This window comes from Heloderma suspectum, chromosome 1 (assembly GCF_057233095.1).
Source record: "Heloderma suspectum isolate Gila_16-S chromosome 1, 16-S_ref, whole genome shotgun sequence".
Classification (NCBI taxonomy): Eukaryota; Metazoa; Chordata; class Lepidosauria; order Squamata; family Helodermatidae; genus Heloderma; species Heloderma suspectum.
This window is the reverse complement of record NC_139458.1, coordinates 199909202-199930495: the sequence shown is the minus strand read 5'-3', so window position 1 is coordinate 199930495 and position 21294 is coordinate 199909202. Positions and strand designations below refer to the sequence as shown.

Genomic DNA, 21294 nt, shown 5'->3' with positions numbered 1-21294 from the left:
CAGGTCGGAATTAAGATTGCTGGGAGAATTATCAACAACCTCCGATATGCAGACAATAATACCCTAATGGCAGAAAGCGAAGAGGATCTAAAGAGCCTCTTGTTGAGGGTGAAAGAGGAGAGTGCAAAAGCTGGTTTGAAACTCAACATTCAAAAAACGAAGATCATGGCATCTGGCCCCATCACTTCCTGGCATATAGAAGGGGAAGAAACGGAAGCAGTGACAGATTTTACTTTCTTGGGCTCCAAGATCACCGCAGACGGTGACTGTAGCCATGAAATTAAAAGACGCTTGCTCCTTGGGAGGAAAGCTATGGCAAACCTAGACAGCATAGTAAGAAGCAGAGACATCACCTTACCGACAAAGGTCCGTCTAATCAAAGCTATGGTTTTCCCAGTAGTAATGTATGGCTGTGAGAGCTGGACTATAAGGGAGGCTGAGCGCCGAAGAATTGATGCTTTCGAACTGTGGTGCTGGAGAAGACTCTTACGAGTCCCCTGGACTGCAAGGTGGTCAAATCAGTCCATCCTAAAGGAAATCAACCCTGACTGCTCATTGGAAGGACAGATCCTGAAGCTGAAGCTCAAATATTTTGGCCACCTAATGCGAAGAGAAAACTCTCTGGAAAAGACCCTGATGCTGGGAAAGACTGAAGGCAAAAGGAGAAGGGGACGGCAGAGGATGAGATGGCTAGATAGCATCACCGATGCAATGAATATGAACTTGAGCACGCTCCGGGAGAGAGTGCAAGACAGGAAGGCCTGGCATGCTATGGTCCATGGGGTCACAAAGAGTCGGACACGACTGAACGACTGAACAACAAGAAATTTATTATTTAATTTCTATCCCACCTTTCCACCAAAAAAGAAAAGTGGGGCTCAAGGCCATGTATCCAATGGTAGCTTTGCCTTAGTGGAAAGTTCTACTCATGCAAGTCAGGGGCACCCATAAGAACATAAGAAGAGGCCTGTTGAATCAGGCCAAATGCCTATTTAGTCCAGCATCCTACCTCTCGCAGTGGCCAACCTGAGGGCTATGGGAAGCCCACAAGCCAAACATGAGGGTAACAGCCCTCACTCACTGTTCCCTAATGACTGGTATTCATAGGCATAGTGCCTCTGATACTGAAGGTAATATATGGCCATCATGACTAGTGCCCATAAATCTATCCTCCATTAATTTGCTTAATCTTCTTTAAAAGCCATCTAAACTGGTGGCCATCACCACATTATATGGTAGTGAATTTTCATTGATCCACCCCTACTTATTGCAGACCTCCCCACCATATCCCGTTTTATTCCAGGAGGTTCCCTGAACCTTCAGAAACAGCTTTTCTGGATGGGGTGGGGGGCTTAAGTGGGTAGGGGGATCAGTGTCCCAATTGGCATGAGCAGAAACACTTTCTACTAAGGATACACCTGAACTGAAGGCCAAACGAAACTTTCTACAAACGAAATTTTCTTCAAACATTCTTCACCCCACCAAACCACGTTTAACTCCCCTGTAGGGGAGTGAAAGTACAAGACAATATGGGGGTCAGCTTAATCTCCCCTCCTGGAGCAGCATGGTCCTGATCCAAATTGCGGCCATACATGCTTACACTGAGGTAAATACGCTAATCATGCATAGCTTTGCTGTGTGTAGTTTGGCCCCTACGATTTCGAATTACTCCGCAGTTGATTTTCATCTATGTTTTGCCCTTGTCCCAATATTAAATACTGACAGGTTTCTCTTAGTTGTATCCAGCTTCTCTAGCATGGTGCTGATTTATGAAGCAGCTTGCCTACATCAGTACGGTATTTTAGCAGTAGCCATTAAAAAAACTCTGAATAGAATTCTCACCCTGCCATGCAACTAGACTATTACCTCCTGTAACTCCAACTCTTAGTATCATGTGATAGGTGGGGAAATAACATCCATAGCCCTTGCTGTCAGCAAAATCCTGCATTCACACCCTCAAGACAAACACAAAGTGGGGGCTGGGGGGAACACTCTCTGACTCTTAGAATGAAGCACCTGATGATTGCAATTGAAATGACAGGCTCTTTCCATACCCATTTGTTGAGACGCTACCTTTAAACTTGGCTGAACTGTTCCTGAATATTCCATGTTTACAAGGAGCAGATCAACTGGATGGGCAGTTATTTTCTTGCAGTACGCAGAAAGATTTTGTGATATCTGAAATAATTCTGTGAGGTCCAACTCTTCAAAGGCCAAGCAGTGTTTCAGAGGCTATGATAGAGGCCTCACAAGACTGTACCACTTCAGAACATGGGCAGGGGAAATGTTTGCTCCCCCAGAGAAAAGAGGCACAGAGAAAACTATTATGTCAGGTAAATGGCTGAGCTAGAAAACCCTTTTTGATATGGAAGCTAGGTGAAAGACTGACTAAACTACACATGGATGTTCAAGAAATCTATCCTGTCTGAAATGTACTGACCTCAACAACATCCAGTCATTCTGAAATACAGTGGTTGCAATACTAAGTTCTCATGAGTGAAACTCTGTTCATAGGATGCTCCTGTTGGCAGAATGAGGGGTGGGAGAGGTGATTTTTGCCAGTTCTCCCTTCTCTCTGCAGCCCTACTGAAAATCTACTTTAGAGCACTGTGGAACCCTCCAGAACAGTGTGGGGGTACAGGGGGAATTGGAAAAATCACCACCCCTCCTCCTCCTTGCAGATCAGTCATTTTCTGTTTGTGGAAGGGCAACATGGAGTCCACACCATTGATTTTTTTACTTCTTGAATGTATATGTCGCTGAAGTAGAGTGGGTTTGAAGACAGAACAGTATTTTCCAGAACCAGTACAGTAAAAAATGGTGTCCATACTTGGCATTACAGGCAGCTCATTTTGAAGAAATCATTTTTTTTTTTAATTCATCCCCCCACTCAACTTGTGACAGCTTCAACAAGGTTATTCATGCATTTCTATTGCAATGGGCAATACGACTTGAGAATCTTTTGGGTCCTATTCTGTTTTTAGCTGTTTTAACCCCTTACAGGAGAGTTCCTGAAACACGATCGCTGTATGGACATTTATGCTTATATTTCTCAGTATATAGAATAGTTGACAATTATCTCGCTTATTTTTCTCTTATCCCGTAAGGTTGACAGGAAAGATCCTAGAATGAGGGAAACTATTAACAATGATGCTCCTTGTGTCATTATTATTATTATTAGCATTTCTATACTGCCCCATAGCTGAAGCTCTCTGGGCAGCTAACAAACTAATCATGCACATGCTTTCACCCATAAAATGGGAAAATCCTGTCCCTGTGACCAATGCAAGACTTGTTAAGATTTCTAATACCACAGTCCTGTATATGACTACTCAAAAGTCCACAGAGTTCAATTGGCCTTACTCTCAGATGTGTACAGGATTGCAGCCTTAGTAGTGTTTGGGGGTGGGGTGGGGAACCTCTCATGTATTGTGAATGACTGAAGCAAGGGAGGACTGCACCAGAAAAAAAAGTAGCTAATGACAGCCATTCTGCAATTATCTCAAAACCTCAAAACACAAGACACCACCCTACGCTATTTCAACTGCAAAACTTGTTAGACATTGCAGATTTATCATACTATTGTCTTAATTGTAATTGTTTCAGTAAACCCAATGGAACAGGTTAATAAGACCATAAGGTTTCATAATCACTGAAAAACAGATGAAGTAACCTCGTGTTCAACTTGTTTTATTGGTTTCTAATGCAGAAGGGCAAGAACGTTCCTTTCTTCCAGTCTGAGAGAACTGACTGGTTAATAATGTGTTTGTTGAAGGAGGTGGTGAAAGTCAGATACATTCAAAACAGCTGCAGCCCTTTTCTTTCTGTTCACATAGAACACTGGTCAAAAACTGTACTTTGCCTGGAGGTTCCTTTGGACTATAGGAGAAAAAGCTTCTTAGCTGGATATGGGCTTTTCATCATAAAAATCCTTAACTAGATTTTTAGCCATTCACACAGTGTTATGTGTGGCTACTCAGAAGTAGGGATGGCGGAGAATTCCGCCACGGATTTCAGTGAGGCCGAATGTGGATTCGCAAAACGGTGACTTTCATACATCCCTACTCAGAAGTAAGCTCCACTGAGTTCAATGGGCCTTACACATAGGCAATTGTGCATATGGTTGCAGCCTCAGGCAGAGAGACTGAGCCTGGCCTACCAATGCCCTTGCATGTAAAGATGCCATTCCTCCCTTGCACTGCAGAAATGGGAAGCTGTGATTTGGAGGAGAGAAGCAAGGAACGTGCTGCAGTTACATTCAACTGGCCTTGCCATTTTCCACCACAACTCTCTCTAGCAACTTTCCCCACAGGCCAGACCTAAGTTTGTCATAGTATTTTTTTAAATCACAAAATACTTTAAAATACTTATTATAATACTTTTATAAAATACTTTTAAAATGCTTTTTAAATCACAAAATACTCAGGATTGTACATGACCTGCTCGGAACTCGTGGGCTACATATTAAAAGAGAGAATGAATGTTCCAAGGGACACGTTTCCTTTGATGGTTCAAGGCCAAAATGAGTTCCCCCGCAAATACTATTTTTTTTTCCCTTGTGAATACACCGAATGATCTCTAGCATGAAAGCAGCACTGTTTCCTTAACATCTTCATAGTCCACACAAAAATCTAAGTGGCAGAGGATGTCATCAGGGACATAAGTTTGGACAAGTTAGCATTCCTACTAATGTGCTTCTATCTACTTTAAACCATCAGCTAAGTGGCTACTTAAAAACTATGTTGTGGTACAACATGGATTTGAAATGCTGATAGTTTTTACCTGGCCAGGTACCAAAAAGCTATTTTAAATGAGCCCATGGCCTTCTATGCACACAGTGGGATTTGACCATCTTTGAACAAGAGACCCTCATTCATGTCCCAAACTGCTTTTGAACTCATGGCACAGGGGACTGCTGTTTGAGAAACAGAAGTTCTAAATCCAGGGCTCATTTGGGCACGTGGAACAAGTTGCCTGGTTCTTTATTTCTGGCTATTGTCTCTAAACCTATGACTAAGGCTGCTGAGAGGAAGCAATACGGATCTCCATGCATTTTATTGCTAGGCATTTTTATTTAGGTTTGTGAAAATGCCTAGCAATAAAATATATGGAGATCTGTATTGCTTCCTCTCAGGTATTGACCACTGTCGGGAGTTTGAATACTGATCTAGATGCATCTGTGACCCAACCCTGCCAGTTTACTAGGCAGACTTGCCCATTCTGAAGTGAAAATAAATAACTTTCTTGCAAAGTTACTCCACCCAACTCTATTTAAATGAATAGGTGCAATCCAAAGTGGATGGTACCAATGACACCCCATCCCCAGATTGTTACCATCCCAATCCTAACAACCTTTTCCTCTGTGACAGGTTAATAGTCCATTTTAACTACTGCAGTACGTGTTGGGTTCCATTAGTGCTCCTTTGTTTGTTGCATAATGGTTTTAGTAAGGATATACATCGCTTCAAAGTTTAGGAGTGCTACTATGCATGCCTACGTTGTGCGTGCACACACTGGATCCTGAGAGTCTTGGACTCGCACAAGGGTCTTACACTAGCATAGTAGAATGTTTGTCTTTTATTTGAACAACAGACCTCTATGCTTTATCACAGCTCTTCTGTTTCAAAAGCAGTTTACAATGGTCTAAGAGAGCAACCCTATGGCTCCGAGGAGCCTCTGCTACTGGAGGCTCTGATCTTTCCTATGCCCTTGCTGGCAAGAGCGGCAGGGCAGAAATGTGGAAGAAGCTTCCTGTGTTATTTCTCCATCCCTTGGAGCAAAGATCATTCCTTCCCTTTGCTTGCTCTTGAGCTGGTCTAAATGTTTGCCTGTGTTGGGGGCTATGGATCCTTTCGAGCCATGGCCGCTTCCTCCCCACCCACCAGAACATCCTTAACATACCCCTCTCTGCCATGAGGTTGGAGTTCCAACTTTAGAGAAGGTGCCACCACAGACAACTCTGTGGTGACTGGGAAGGGCCAGGACGGGGGCTGAAAAATCAGAAAGAAACCCTCTGAGGTCAGCGCTTTGTCCAAGGGTTTTTTTTTCCAATCAATCCTGTGGCCCTAGGGACATGTTCCCGGGACCATAGGATTGTTTTCTAAACCCCCTTTGTGCTTGCGGGGTTAGTGTCACAGGTCTTCGGATCCTGGCCAAATGAGTGTGAATATAATTTCATGCACACACAATGTACCTGCACTTGTTCATGCACGAAACAACGTTTTTCTGCTGAGAGGTTTTGAGCGGTCTGCTATTCCAGAGTTCGTAAGTGACCTCTTACCTAGTTACCCATTTGACCCTGGCCGTCTGTGTTTGACAAAAGTGGATTGGTTTTCTGTCTCACATTTCAAAATTCTACCTCAAGCATCCCTGGACATCTTAGGAACGTGGATTAACATTTTATATAGAAAATGTACTGTCCTTCATCTCAAGTACAGATTCCTCATACTAAAACTTTAAACTGCGATTTTTGAAAGCACTAGTGGGCAAATGTTTCCCATTTTGTACAGCAATTCTCATTTAAAAACATTGACTCTTTGTAATACACTCTGTCCACCAATTGGACCTTGCCCAAAATCTAAATGTAGAAATTTGACATTGTTCTAAACTAAGTCCCAAGTTTAAACCAAGTCACCACAAAGCTTCCTTTTACCCAACTACTCAACCATAGTAATACTTGCTTCAAAGAATTCACTGTACAGAACTTACATTCGATTTATGCCAAAAGATTGAAGATGTGTCCTGGAAAAAACAACCTTTTTATTTGAAAGCATGAACATCTTATTAAATTATTAGTAAGAAATATAAAAATATGTAGTCCACAAATGCTACATGTCTAGAGAGCTGATGCCCAGCTGTAGTCCAGTTTTCTTATTTTACGCAGTTCTCTTTCCTGAGCTTTTGATAATTTAGATATAACGTCCCCCAAACACTCTGTTGCTTCTGAAGCCTCTGGGTGCACTTCAGTAACTTCTGCTTCTTCTTCAGATTCATTCCCTCCATTGTCACTTTCCATTTCAACTTCATCAGCAACTTCACCAGTGCTGTAAAAAAAGGAAAGGATCAATAGAAATGTGCATTTGAGACCAATAAAAGCTATTATCATTCATTTATTGTGGGGCTTAGAGCCATTTGTTTTAGTTACTAAAACACTGTGTTCTGTAGCTGGGCTGTTCCACAAATACTGTTCTCATTTTCTTAAGATTTTTCTGAATATATTAAGCAAGCTTTAGCATGAAAGGGGCATGGAATTCCTTAGAAGCATGACTATTCTCCACACATGTCATGGACGGGGGACCAGCATTATAAGGTTCACTAAAGAGTGATCTGAATAGTGGGAGAGGAGGTCAGCAAGGAGATGGGTTTTTGATGCTATGAGGGGAATCAAGCTTTTCAACATCCCCCCCCGCACAAAGACTTTCTATATATACAAAACTAGCATAACACAGGAAAGCCTAGAAAGTAATGCTTGACGTGCCATTGTTGAGGGAGGGGAAGCATTTAGCATGTATCTGGAAAAAATAGAATTTTCTGAAATAACATATAGACAAGAGTACGCACGATCGGGGAAGGAAAATAAACCACCATGGCTTATATTCCTGCCCTGTTTGTGCCAGTCACACACTGCTTAATTTCCACAATTACCTTTCCTGCATGTGGCTTGCTGTGTCATCTGAACCTGGCAAGGGTGGGTGGTGGAGGTGGCTTACAAGCCACCCTGGAACCCATGGCTTGTTCTAGGGTTGCAAGGTTTGTAAGCCACCCCCTTCGGGTTTGGATGACACAAGCTGCACCTGGCGAGGGTAATTATGGAAATGAGCAGGTGCATGACCAGCACGCACAGGGTGCGAAAATAAGCCACCATGGCTTATTTTCCTTCTCTGATGGTGTGAACCCACCCCATAGTTGTGCCCAAAATCACTGGGACTAATATAGTAACACACTAATGTGTGTTTGTGATTATCTTATACAAATACATTAATTTACATACTGCACCTGGCCAGAAATGAAGTTCTGGGTCATGTCCATTATGGAATGCTCTTGCCCACCACTTGCGTGTGCATTTGAAAATGCCAGGCAGGCTCCCATCGAAAATGAGAGATGAGAATTACATTGTAAAATTCTACATTTGAGGAACCACTCAGCAGATTTCATACCTTTTGCTTGTTTTAGAAACCAGCAGCGAGTTAACAAAAATAGGACACAGGAAAGAGGCAGATGGTAGGACATGGGCTGGCGTGTGAAGCAGCTGGGGAGATAAAAAAGAAAAGACACAACAAAATGCAAAGTTTGTTAAGAGGATCGTTCCCCATTAATACTTTTTTGAACACACATTATGTTTTCTCTTACTTCTTTGACAGCAGGTGACTCTTGTGCCAAGCTGCTCTGCATAGCTACTTGCCCAGTTTCTGCAGCCTCTTTTGTTTGTTGCCGGTGCTTTCCCAGGAGCAGGCAAAAAGGTGTCACGGAGAAGCTCTCCTCAACTGCCAACTAAGAAGTGGTGGTGCAGAAAACACAAAAATTAAAGAACAGATGAGTTAATTCTAAAAAAGCCCATGCTCATCAAAGGTATGGGAGAAATATTTAACAATGTTTCCAAATGCAAACTTTGCAGCAGACAGTCGCAAACCACAAAACAGCATGGATTAGATCAGCCTGCCCCAACCCAGTGCCCTTCAGATGTGTTGGACTACAACTTCTAGCGTTCCCCAGACAGCATGGGGCTTCTTGAGGGACGTTGGGAGTTGTAATCCAACACATCTGCAGGGCACGAGGCTGGGGAAGGCTGGCTTGGATTATCAGAATTTGGCACCGATGGCTTCCTACACGGAGTACTCAATCAGTCCCTTTTCAGTTATTTAGGAAGCCTAATATTAAAACCTGTGACTTGAAAAGTTAAGGACACAGATCCGTATGAAGAAAGGCGACAGTCTTGACAGAGACATACATTTCTCCTGGGCATCTCTGAAAATGGGGATCTGTGACAATGTTGACTGGATAGCTTGGCACCAAAGATCTGCTCAGGAGCGGTCAATGATTTTGCCCTCACCCTCACTGCAGTCCCCAGGGCTAGGCTGCATGGCACTCTGAAGTGGATTTTTAATTTAGGACAAGCCAATATCTTCTTTGGTAAATCCCCTTAGCTCTTTTTAAAACAATTACCTGTCTGCTTGAAGGGGTAAGTCTCTCTTCCGGGGACTTTGTGCTAAACGTCATCAATTCCTAAACATTCGGAATGAGAAAACAACTTTACAGCATGAAAAGCTCTTGTTAGGACCTCACTGAATCTTTAAGAAATGATACACAATTCAAAGTATTTATTTTGAGGCACATGCCCATAAAAATATATCAACGAACGTATCACGTACACATTATAAACAAAATTCAGAAGAGAGATATAATGAAGTATTACTGCTCAGAATAATCTCTCTTCCCCCTTCAAGTCACCTGCCAAGAACATTTTTTGCCTCCCACCATAAATTAAAAATTTATAATATTGTTGGGGGGCAGATAAAAATTCCCTGAGGGGGCTAGACTTGGCTGGTTGGCCATGACTGATCTAGACATAGGAACTACATGGGCAGGGTGAATGACTCAGTCTTCTTCTATGTCTGCCTTACCCTGGTGGCATGGGTCTGCACCAAGGGAAAATGACTCCTATTCTAATGAGATAATAGGCCGGTTTGCACGTCACGATAAACCACCCTGAAAATAAGCTACGATGCGTTGGTTGTTTGCTTGCTAACCCACGTTACTGCTGACAGACGATCAGGTGCTCTCTGGAGTGCTGCAGCTTGTTTCCCCAGTAGCCCTCCCACCCACCCTCGGCACGTATCCCATGGGCCTTTACGGCACAACGGCAGCAGCTTACTCTGCTAATAAGCACAAATGTGCTCATCAGCGGAGTACAGTTTATTTTGTAGATTTTTTTCACCTTCGGGAAGATTTGCACATATTTAGCATTATTTTTCTACCTTTTGGGAGATGTGCGCATATTTAACTTTAATTTTTTTTAAGCTTGGGGAATTTTGTGCAAATTCACTACAGCGCAGTAATGTTAAATATGCACAAATCTCCCCAAAGGTGAAAAAAAAGAAAGGCACTGCTGTGTAGGGAGGTGATGAAGTGATAGAGTAAATTGACTAGTGTCATTTCAAGTTACAGTACAGAGGGGAATATTGTTAGCAAGATCGCTAAAGGTCGAGCAGGGTTATCTGGTCTTCCTGTAAGCTCATCAAGCTTGCATATATTAAGGATGTGAGCCACACATTCCTAATATCATAAGAGTGCATATATATATAGGTAGAAAAAAGTCCTTCAACTCCTAGGATGCCCTAGCTAGCATAGCTGGCTGGGGCATGCTGGGAGTTGCAGGGCTTTTTTTCTGTCTAAACGTGCATAGGATTGTGCCTTAGCAGTATGATCCTACAGACATCTAGTGGATGTGCACATTTTAGGAAGTAAATGGAAGGGAAATGTATACAAATGTAATGGCTGGGAAATATACGGAGGTGAAATTCGACCAATTTAAGGGCTGGGAAGTAAACTGAGGGGAAATTTGCGCACCTGCAGTAACAGAGCATTTACTTCCCAGGCCTAAAATTTGCGCAAATATTCCTGACAGTTTTTTAAATAAACCCCCAAGAGGATGGCAGAATGGGATGGAGCAAATGGGGCACCCACATCAGTAGTACTTTAGAAGCGCCCCACCCAATGCCCCATTCACTCTATCCCATGCAGCTGCCTTCTCAGTTTTTTTTTTTTTTAAACTCTCAGAGAACTGCAGCAATAACTGCTCTGAAAATGGGGGGGGGGGAAGGAGAGTTAATATCTCCCCTTTCGGGAGTAGCTGGAAAATCAGGGAAGTCTTGAAAAGGTGGAGGAGGCCGAGTAGTCAGAGCAGTCACTGGCGAGATTGCAAAGAGCAAGTGGCATGGGCTTTTTTGCTGCTCTTGCCAAGCAGCTCTATAACTGATCACTGCAACCCATGGTAAAATCAGTCTCCTGGGTTCAGACAACACAGCAACCCACCATGGCTGGCTGCCCATGGTGGGTTGTTGTGTTGTGTGAACCCAGTCAATGTCATCCAGCAAGACGGCAGGGGAGAAACAAACCAGAAATAGGGAAAACAAGCCGTGGCTTGTTTGGTCATCTGTAAGATGAGTCATGTCTACAGCAACAAACCATGGTTAACCTAAACCATGGCTTAGCATTACATGTGAATGCAGTCCTGTCCTGACTTACTCCACAGGGCTCTTGGGAGGATGAATGAAAGTACACTGAAATGGTCTACAGCAATGATTAATATTACACCCTTCCATTCTGATCTACTAGTAGCTTTTTACAACGTTGTTCCAGATCATTAAAAAACAAGAACCTACGTGCGTTTCAGTCAGGTAGTAAAACTGAGACTGGCTTAGCCACTGATATTTTTCTGAGCTGATACATTCAGGCACATCTCTTGGAACAAAGACAGCCCACCGGACTCTGCCTCTGCAGACCTTTCTCTGGATACACAACGGCCGCGGCTCACTGGGTTTAAACACAAACACTGAAGAAAGGAGGATATTTTTAGTCCTTAAAAACAACCCTCACCATCATTTAACTTCTGGGAGTAAGAGTCACTAAATCACAAAATTATAAAGGAACCATATATTCGGTAGTCACATTGCTATGGGGCCCTATACAAGTCCAGTCTTAATAAGCTGGTCCCCTATCTACAGAGTGCCACAACTGAAGAGGAGCATGGGCTGAGATTCATCACAGCAGGCCTAGTTCTCAATGATGTGGTAAACCTGTGACTGAGCTGTACCACCTCAATGACAAACAGGCCGTAGACGCACTGTAGGATAAACACCAGCTGAGGAGGAAATCCTGTAAGGAACGCAGTTTCTTTCTCTAGGCCTGACATCTTTTGATGACAATCACCGAGGCACCAGAAAGGAATTTACAACAAACAGGACTCTAAGTTGTATGTTATCACCCACCTAAAGGGATAGAATGTTAGTAAAAGACTGTGTGATGCCAAAATTGCCAGATGCCCTTTTCCATGGGAGAATTTTTGCTTTTCCTATGATGAACATCTATGAGCCAGAAATCATTTTCAGGCCCAGAAAGATCTGAAAAGTCTGACAGAGATGCCTGACCATGGGAATGGCAAGAGAACCTTACTCCAAATACAATTGGTACCTGGGCTTGGATCCGAAGATAGTTAATTTAAGCAGTTAAACAGATCACCCTCAACCAGCTTTGGGAAATTCCCCTCTCCCCAACAGCCCCCTCTGACATTATTCAGGAGGATCCTCGACCCTCCTGACAGGTTCTTCACGAGACTCGGGTGGCTGTGAGGAGAAGAAGATGGGAAACTTTCAGTGAACTTACTTTAATTAACTTGTCTTAGGATCCAAGCCATGGTATAGTTTCCATGTGGACAGAATCAGCCTATTTTAAGAAGGGTTGTTTTAAGTGGCTTTCAAGTCTATTTTCCTAGGCAGCATGGTTCCATAGCTCAGACCAACCCTCCTTGACAAAAAAGAAAGAAGCCTTTATGCTCACTGTCTGAGTATTCAGAGTTCCATGAAACCGCGGCAATGTTTTCAGACAGACCATCAGGTTGCAGAACGATGACGTTTAATTGGGCACTCCATTCCACTGAAAAAACAATACAACCAGGTATGAAAGAGAACCACATACTCTCCAAAGAAGTTGTTTTCGTAGGGCAGACGGTGAAGTGCAGGAGATGTTCAATAAACTGAAGTCTAGCCTTTCAAACCAAGTACTGTTTAGGGTGTGTGTGTGTGTGTGTGTGTGAGTGAGAGAGTGAGCGCGAGCGTGCACACCAGGAATTGTGACCACAGGGACAAACTGCACTGCCTAACTTTGAGCAAGCCCACAGGGGGATAGTCAAGGCTTTTCAGCCCTCCCAGTGCTGTATGTTGGCATGAAAGCATTTTCTTGCTGGCATATTCCAGTAAAAAGGATATATTCATGGAGGGTAGGCCATATATTCATGGAGGGCTATTATAGTCCTTGAATGCCAGCTGCTGGGACAGTGGGTTGAAGCATCTACTTAGCCACCTCTAGAGACAGAATGCTAAACAGCAAGGCAAATCTGCTCTGTTTCAGAGTCTGAGAGTTCGAATTCAGATCCATAAAACGATGGTAGTAGGCTTCAAGATCATGAGACAGACAAAATAATTTGGCAACTGGACCTTTTAAAATAGGAGTGGGAAACTTCTGGAGGTCTGGAAGCCAATTCTGCCCCCCCCATCCACCAGGGGCCACTCCCCCCTCCCCGCAACCACACAGCAGGAGCGTGCCGCTGATTTAAAACATGGTGCATACTCCGCACACCCCTTGTTTTACAGGAAAATGTGGCATTTGTGCCCCTGCACCACCAAATTTCAGCAGCTGCAAAGAAGGTGGCGGCAGTGGGGCACACGTGTTGCCTGTTTTTAACATGCCGGCTCCGTTTGCTTACAGCTTGTAATTTACACCTATGAAAACTAGAAACTCTTATCGAGGAAATGCCAGAGTTTACGGTTCTAGGATTTCTGCAACAGCCAACAAGTGACACAAAGTACGTCTGGCTATCCCGTGGCACACAAATCACATGCTGATCACCATGAGCAGCATCAACTCTATTTAGGTCAATCATAAGGTAAGAAAGAGACCAGACATTTGGTCAAACTGGAGAAATTCCGTTAGTGCAGCTTCAGGTTTTGAACATGTGTAGGAATACATGGAACTCAACTAGTCCAGATCACCAATAGTCTTTTTGGGATGGTAGAAAGGGTTATAAGAGAGTCCTAGAATACTCTTAAGAAAATGTAAACAGTTTCCTCCCAGTTAATGGGGAAAATTTACATTCTTCTTGGCCTGAGAGTAGTTTTAAGGTGAACTCTATTATCTAACTCTTATCCCTTATTTTCCTCTTGTATGATCCTCCTGCCTGCTCAGGAAGTCAGGGGAGACCCTGCTCTGTCTCACTGCTGGCAGAGGTCCAATTCGTCAGCACGCAGAGAGGGCCTTCTCTGTTCTAGCAACCAGGCTATGGACCACTTGTGACCTGGGATATCCACCTGGCCCCCTTCTTGATGATATTTAGCAAGCTAGAGTGTTTTGTGCTGGTGTGTTTGTGGTTTGTCTGGTTACTGATTTTTTGAAAACTTTTTTGGCTTCTTGTAAATCTGTTTTATTTGGTGTTTTGTTGATATATTTTAAAAATGGTCTTGCTTTGAAATGGTGTTTTTATTTAAAAATATTTAAAGTTGTAATTAAAATAGTAGATTCGTAATAGTGTTTCTTCCTACACCGCTGCAGACGTAAGCAAAGCATGAAAGGCATTCTAAAATGGGCTCTGCTACAATTTTGCTGATGTTTAAGTAATTATCCACCTACTTGCTTGATGCTAATTCAGCAATTAGCCTCTACATACTTTTTTGGGTTGTTTTTAGAGAGAAGGCAATGCCTGACCATTTGATGAAACATGTGGAAGCTACAGACTGATGCACTACCCTTTCATTAGCATTCTCTTTCTGGTGGAGATGCAAATCCTGTTTAAGTGTTACACTATCAAAAAGAAAAGGAAAAAGCATATGTATACAGTTTTCGTGTGGGTAGGCACTTGAATGTTTCTGTACATAAACATGCATAAGTGCACAGAAGCTCTTCTGTGCATAAATGCCCTCAATAAATAGAAGCTTAAATTCAATTCAATTGTGTCCAGTTGATATTTAATGTCATGGTATAACATTGATTGGCCCGGTTTGCATGTCACGGCAGCAATTCCTGGATTGTTTAACCCAGGAATTGCAGGGACAAGTGGAGTGTGAAAGCTGTGGGTGAGCTGTGCGTGAGCAGTTTCAACTTTTAATCAACAACCCAGGAATGTGTGAACCTGGATACTCTGAGTTATTTATGGGTTAAACAACCCAGAGTTGACCTAATAACAAACCACGGGCAAATTCCTGGGTTGTTGATTAAAAGCAGAAACGCTCATCTCCACGATCCTTGGATTAAACAACCCAGGAATTGCTGCAGTGATGTGCAAACCGGGTCATATTGTTAAGTCATTTTTAAAGTGCAATACTGTAAACTAAAATATTCCATATCAAAACCTATTAGCTGTCTAGTGATGATGAATCAGTTTATAATGGTTCTGAATAGCTGGCAATTAATGAGGGGGAATATCGCCATTTAGGCTTTATCAGGTAAATACACTGTGGGTTAACGATACCATGTAATTGTATATGATTACTAAAATGGGTTGTTCCAGTGACCAGATCACTTGAGAACAAAACTACAAGCATTTGGTGTATGCTGAAACATATAGCAATCGCCTTCTTGGGTTTTGTCAGAACTGATTTTGAAATGCCAAAGAAAAAAGAACCACAGAAGAGAAGGCTAAATCGTCTTACATGCACAGCTCAGCAAATTCCAGCAGCACAAAAAGCCAGCACTGGTGGTGCCCAGAAGGTATTTTGAACAACTTAGCCTCCCAAAACACAGGCTTCTGGAAAAATAAAGGGCAAAGACAAAGTTAATCAGCTTTCAGTCTTGTCTGTGTGATTTATCATTGCAGAGTCACCATCATCTGACCCAAACTCAGGCAGCCATTCCTGGGTTGGAATTGTTACAGCAGGTAAATGTGCACAATGACTTTCCTTCACTTTAAGTGGCATGCTTCCCTCCTTTTACTCCCCCTGCCCTCCAATAGATTTGACTATTCATATCTCAGAGATAGTTTACAAGAGGGGTCAACCTTCTACATGTTTCATACTTTTATGCTAATTTAAGGAATTAATTCAATTTTAAAATGGAGTAAGTGTACTAGTGGTTCATTACAGCATTGATACCAGCCACATATAAAAAGGTAGGTCACCTATACCCTAATGAAAAAAGAGACAAAGCCTCAGGATGTTGAAAATATAGTTTTCCTTGAAGTAGCCCAATGCGTTTTGGTTGATTATCATATATTTGGGCCTTTTTCAGGGGTTAGATTCCTAAAAGTTGCCTGCAGAGATCTCTGGCTCCAAGATGAATCCTGCAACCAATCATTTTTCAGAGATCTCTGCAGGTAATTTTTAGAAATTTAACTCCCTGAAGAAGGCTCAAATATATGAAAAAGGCCCAAAATGCACTGGGCTATTTTAAGGAATAAACTAATAAAACTCTCTCTGTCTGTCTTTTCAATATCCTGAGACCTTGACTCTTTTTCCATCAGGTTAGTTTGGATGTTCTCCAGTTTTGTTTGACCCTGGGGCACCTATATCAACACAATAAAAAGGCATTATTGATGTTCAGGCAAATCAGAAATTCAAGCGTTAAGACTGTCACTGTCTTCCTAGCCCCCCAACAAGCAACCTTTGCCTTTCTTCTCACATCACTCTCACGAGTTGTGTGTATAGACTTTGGGACAGGTTCTATTTTACAGCCACATAATCTTGACCAGCGTGATTTGCCCTCCCCCCCTTGCAACCAGGTAAATGTTTACTCTGCATAGACAGGACCAAGAGAGGCATCTGACATACAAATTGAAGAGCAGCAGTTTCCTAGTAAGCCATTCTGTTGTAATCCACTTAAGATAACAGTGGTGCATGCAGGTGCTAAAAAGCAATCAATGCAAGATGACTCAATTCCAGAAGTTTCCTGAAACCATTTTCCAAACAGGAAGGCAAGTCAGCACTAACTGGCTTGCAACCAGGGGCAAAAAGTGCAAGGCATTCAAAGCAAAATGGGGGGGAGGGGGGATGTATACATCATCACTTGCAGGGGATGCTGTTAATTTACCTATTTAAAAATGCAAACTGTTGCACAAGCAGTGTCAGTACTCAGAGACTAGGACCAGAACCCAATAGGGCGGCTTACGTGCTCAGAACCACACACGCAGCCAGATGTTTTCACAGAGTTTTCACCACTGCAGTTCTTACAGACAACTTGGGAAGCCACTGGAAATTTAAAAGAGGCTTGCCTCCGAAGCCGTAGAAATGAAAACTATGGAGAAAACCCCAGCTCTGCCTATGGTTCCAACAAACATTTAAAAACAGAACTTTAGTGCCATAACCTAGAAGAGACATTTCATAAAATGCTTTATCCTTACACCTTTCCCGCTCCCTCATTATGCTTTCCCACCTGTTGCACCTTTATTCCTAACCCAAGGGTCAGAATTCTTAAAAAAAAAAAACCCCTTCCAGCCTAATTTAAGCCAAAATTATGCAACTGTGAGTTTTGCGCAAGTTATTCTGGACACAGAAAATAAATTGATTTTGGCAGCTTCGTTTCTATTGACAGATCCTGTCCTTAAAAACCAAAGAATCTAGTGAAAGCTTCAAAGGGTCCAGCTGTGTTTGTTTTGTTTTCTGAAAAGAAAATGCTTAATGTTTTAAATTAGGGAACAGTAAGTCAGTCATTAAGTTAGTGCCATTATGCATTTCAAAGGGTCTTTTAAAAAAAAACAAACTGATTTAAATAAAAATAAAGTGATGCAACATGAAAGATCAAAATCATATAGCTACATACAGTATAGTTCCAGGAGGATGGCAGAAAGTACATTTTAGATCCCATGTTTCAGAGTCCCACACAGTGACTATTTTGTCAAAGCTGACTGCAAGCAAAGAGCCGTCTTCGGAGAAACAGCAATTTGTAGCACAATAGTTGTGATAGCTTCCTACAAAATCACAGGTCCAGGTTATGCTTTGGTCTGTTAGAAAAGACAACGCACAAGGTTTATAAAAAAAAGCTCATGAGAATTTTAAGGCACACCTTTTGCTTGCCAAGTCAAAAACTGTGGCCGCTTGCCCCTTGCCTTCCTGGTTTGGCCATGTGGCCAAAGTGCTCTGGATACTGCGGTTCAGTGGGTTCCAAGGAAACCCCCTACTTGCCTTTCCAATGGGAAAGGGAGACATCAAGCTTGCCCATCTGGGCACCTTGACCAAGCGGTGACCAAAGAAGTCCCCTGCCTCCTTTCCATGGAAAAGGGAGATAAAAAGGGTAACCTGTTTGGGTGTCACAGCTAAGCAGTGACCAAAGAAGCCTCTTACCCATCTTTCATGCTCTGGAGCAGGAAAGGCTTGTAGCAGGCTTGGCAGTTTGGCCCTGAGCTGCCAAGATGCTTCTGCTGTCTTTGCAATGCAACAGCCAAACCACTCCCAGCCTTCCTTCCAAGCCCGGGGCTGGGAAGAGAGTGGGGGACTGCCATGCAGCTGCTGGGATGATCCCTGCCCAACAACACTCAGCAGAAGGCAGCAGCACATTTGCTAGACCAAGCAAAAATGTAGGGAGCATGTAATATGGTTAGGTGAATTAATATCCCAGTTTGTGTATGGAAGAATTTAATAAAATGTTGGAACCTTTTAAAAAACATTAACCTATTTAAATTACATATTTTTGCTGACAACCTGTTCAACAGCAATTCTGGAATACCAACCACAAGTGTACAGGTTTTTCTTGGTACAAACTTGCCTGTGTAGTTTGCATTACGAGGAAGTCCTTAAACATTCTCTGAAAATCTATCATCTTTAAGAGTTAGGGTGTGCACACCTCAGCTATTTTTCCTGGGATGTGTCCAAAGTCTTGATTAAGACTCCACTTTCAGACTGTGTTGTAGAGAAGTCAGTACCACATAAAAGAGGCACTAAAATCCCGTAATATCTGGATCACCCCCAGTGCTCAGAAACACCCGTCCCTAAACCCCTGGCACTTGAAAGAGCAGGCTGGGCACTTATTTATGAGTTGGTGCTCCAGCCTCCTACTACAAGTGCATAAGGTTAGCTGGAAGGGTAACCCCATGTTATCCAAAACAAAATTTCAACAAGTAGGTATAATTCCTTCTAACAGCAAACTCAGGTGATGGAGTGCCCTATTGGTTTAGAAGCAAAATGGGGCCACTCCAAAATAAGGGGGTCATTTCCACATACCTGGGGGACTCCTTAGATATGCAGACGTTTGTAAGCTAAAAGACAGATAAAATTGTAATCCTCCATGCAACCCCACAACCAAATGTCCTGACAAAGGCCTGAGAGCTATCGACTTCCAGGGTTGAGGGCAAAGAGAGTGGAAAATATTACAGTAACACATTCCATTGTTTGGAGAAGGAACTTCTGGGTTCTCACTGAATGCCAGAGACAGGAACACCTGTCTTTGTTGTAGTCTTTTGTTTGGAGGGGATATTCTGTTGCCCAATCATACCTACACGAAAAGCCCGGATTTTCCCATTGTTTTCTATAAGCAGCTCTCATTTCTGACCCGGGGATGGGAAAAGTGGGATCTAAAGGAACCAGAAGTTAAGCAGACTGCCTGGTTCACATGTCACAGTAAGCCAAAATCGATGGTCTTGTAGGCCCCTTCCAACCTTACTATTCCATGAAAAAAGCCCCATAAAGATCCTTGCTGGTTCCTTAGCCTTCAGCACAGAGTAAATATTTAACTAACATGTAAATCGTGATCCACGCCATGGAAAGGAAAAATCGGCTCTGCCGTGTTTCAAATCCCCCACCCTTAATAAAGAAACAAATGGAATAGAAGTTCCCATCTCCAAGGTGAATACAAACTAACACCCCTCTTACTTACTTTCACCATCATTATCAACCAGAAGCATCCACACTTTGAAGTGCCCATCCTGGCCAGCTGTTACCAACATTGGTGTTGTATTTTCAGACTCATCTGTGCCACGGAAACACATAGCTGTGACACGGTCCTCATGTGGCATATTTATTCTTGTGTTCAGAGTAAAGCTACAAGGAAGGGAGGGAAAGAGTATTTCTATGACATCAGCGGGATTCCATGTGCCTAGTTCTGTGCTAGATTGTGGTCTAAGTATTTAGCTTGGAACTGTGAGCATCCACTGCAACAAAATAAAACAAAGAAATAAAAGGCTGGAACAATTACTGGACTGCATATTTTCACTTTATCAGATTGGACTCGAGTCAGCCTGGGATATGATCAATCAAGCCGTGTTCTTTCATTAGATTCACTAACACAAATGGAGTGGTAGGAAGAGAACGCAGAGGTGCAGGGATTGGTAAACATAATCACTGCAACCAGTGGCTGGTTATACCCAGTGGCTGGTTATACCAGTGTTATTAGACACTGACACATCTATGGCAGCCAATCACTGATTTTGGCTGCCACCTCACCTGTCGCAAATAGCAGCATACAATGTAAGTGGAATGTGCTTTGATGGGGAAAAAAGTACTGCGTCTTTCCACCAGCTCCATAATGTCACCACCTGGTTTCCTAGTAACAGTGTAGATAATCTGAATGGGTCTACCACAGTGTAGTGTATACTGCATAAAGCTACACTTGGCTAGATATACAAGGCAAACTTAAAAGTGGCGATAGCACTGGGAACACCAAGGTTGTGCATACATTTGCAGCCCAAACAAAGCTCACCTGTGCAACAAGTAACAGAGGTGGTATAGATGAAGATCTGTTGTGTACATTTCTTGAACTGTTTGGCTGCTGCTGCACTGGTGGAGATTCACATGGAGACTTCTGTTCATGTGGCTTCCTAAGGGTGTGTTTAGAATGCCACAAAATGGAAACCTGCCCCTGGGGAAGTACATCGCTTGTGTGGGATGCTAAGCATACTGTTAAGAGGAATTATGATGGCGGGAGCTTTTACACAGGCCCTGACCAATGTGGCAGCAACCACAGAGGAGCAGCAACCATGGCACATGGGGCATGTGGATGTGTGTGCGGCCAAAGTAGCGACATGCCACTTAACACACCAGCATAAACACAGCATACTGACTTTATGCTGATGGCTGAAGACCCACCCCTCAGTGGTTTAGGGCAGTCTTCTCCAATTTGGTGCCCTCCAGATGCTTTGGCCTACAACTCCCAGCATTCCTGACCATTGGCCATGCTGGCTGGGGCTGATGGGAGTTGAAGTCCAAAGCATCTGGAGAGCACCAGGTTGAGAAAGGCTGGTTAAGGGCAACAATGGTAGAAGAAGGCAGACAGGGTAGGGGATGCCACAATGATATTGGGAAATACTGTTGCTCTGCACTGTAGTAATTATAGGAACAAGACAGCTTTTCACTGATTTTGAAAACTTAAGCACAAGTACCTTTGTGTTTGCTCATCATATGCCCAGAGCTTCATGTGCAATTCGAGTTCACTGCAGCTTCCTTGCCTTTGTTCCACAGTAGCCAGCCAGTTGCCTTTGGAATCAAATGCAGCCTTCACCAACTCAGCTTGGTTCAGACCATATTGATGAATAAACTCCTGCTGCACAATATCCAACTGCAAATTTTTGTAGAGACAAAGTAGGTTTCTGAGCTCATGTGCATT

General features: G+C 42.9%; 1 protein-coding gene across 1 annotated transcript in view; it reads right to left on the bottom strand.

Moving 5' to 3' along the window:
* Positions 1-4366: 4366 nt before the first annotated feature.
* Positions 4367-21294, bottom strand: part of WDR75 (WD repeat domain 75) — a 33294-nt gene continuing 16366 nt past the window's right edge. The window contains exons 12-21 of the mRNA XM_084815762.1: positions 21071-21246; positions 19570-19733; positions 17521-17701; positions 15420-15514; positions 12556-12651; positions 11382-11551; positions 9163-9222; positions 8350-8490; positions 8157-8248; positions 4367-7043 (exon numbers count right to left, since the gene is read on the bottom strand). Coding sequence (XP_084671888.1) covers positions 6836-7043; positions 8157-8248; positions 8350-8490; positions 9163-9222; positions 11382-11551; positions 12556-12651; positions 15420-15514; positions 17521-17701; positions 19570-19733; positions 21071-21246 — 1383 coding nt within the window. The 3' untranslated portion in view covers positions 4367-6835. The remainder of the gene's footprint in view (positions 7044-8156; positions 8249-8349; positions 8491-9162; positions 9223-11381; positions 11552-12555; positions 12652-15419; positions 15515-17520; positions 17702-19569; positions 19734-21070; positions 21247-21294) is intronic.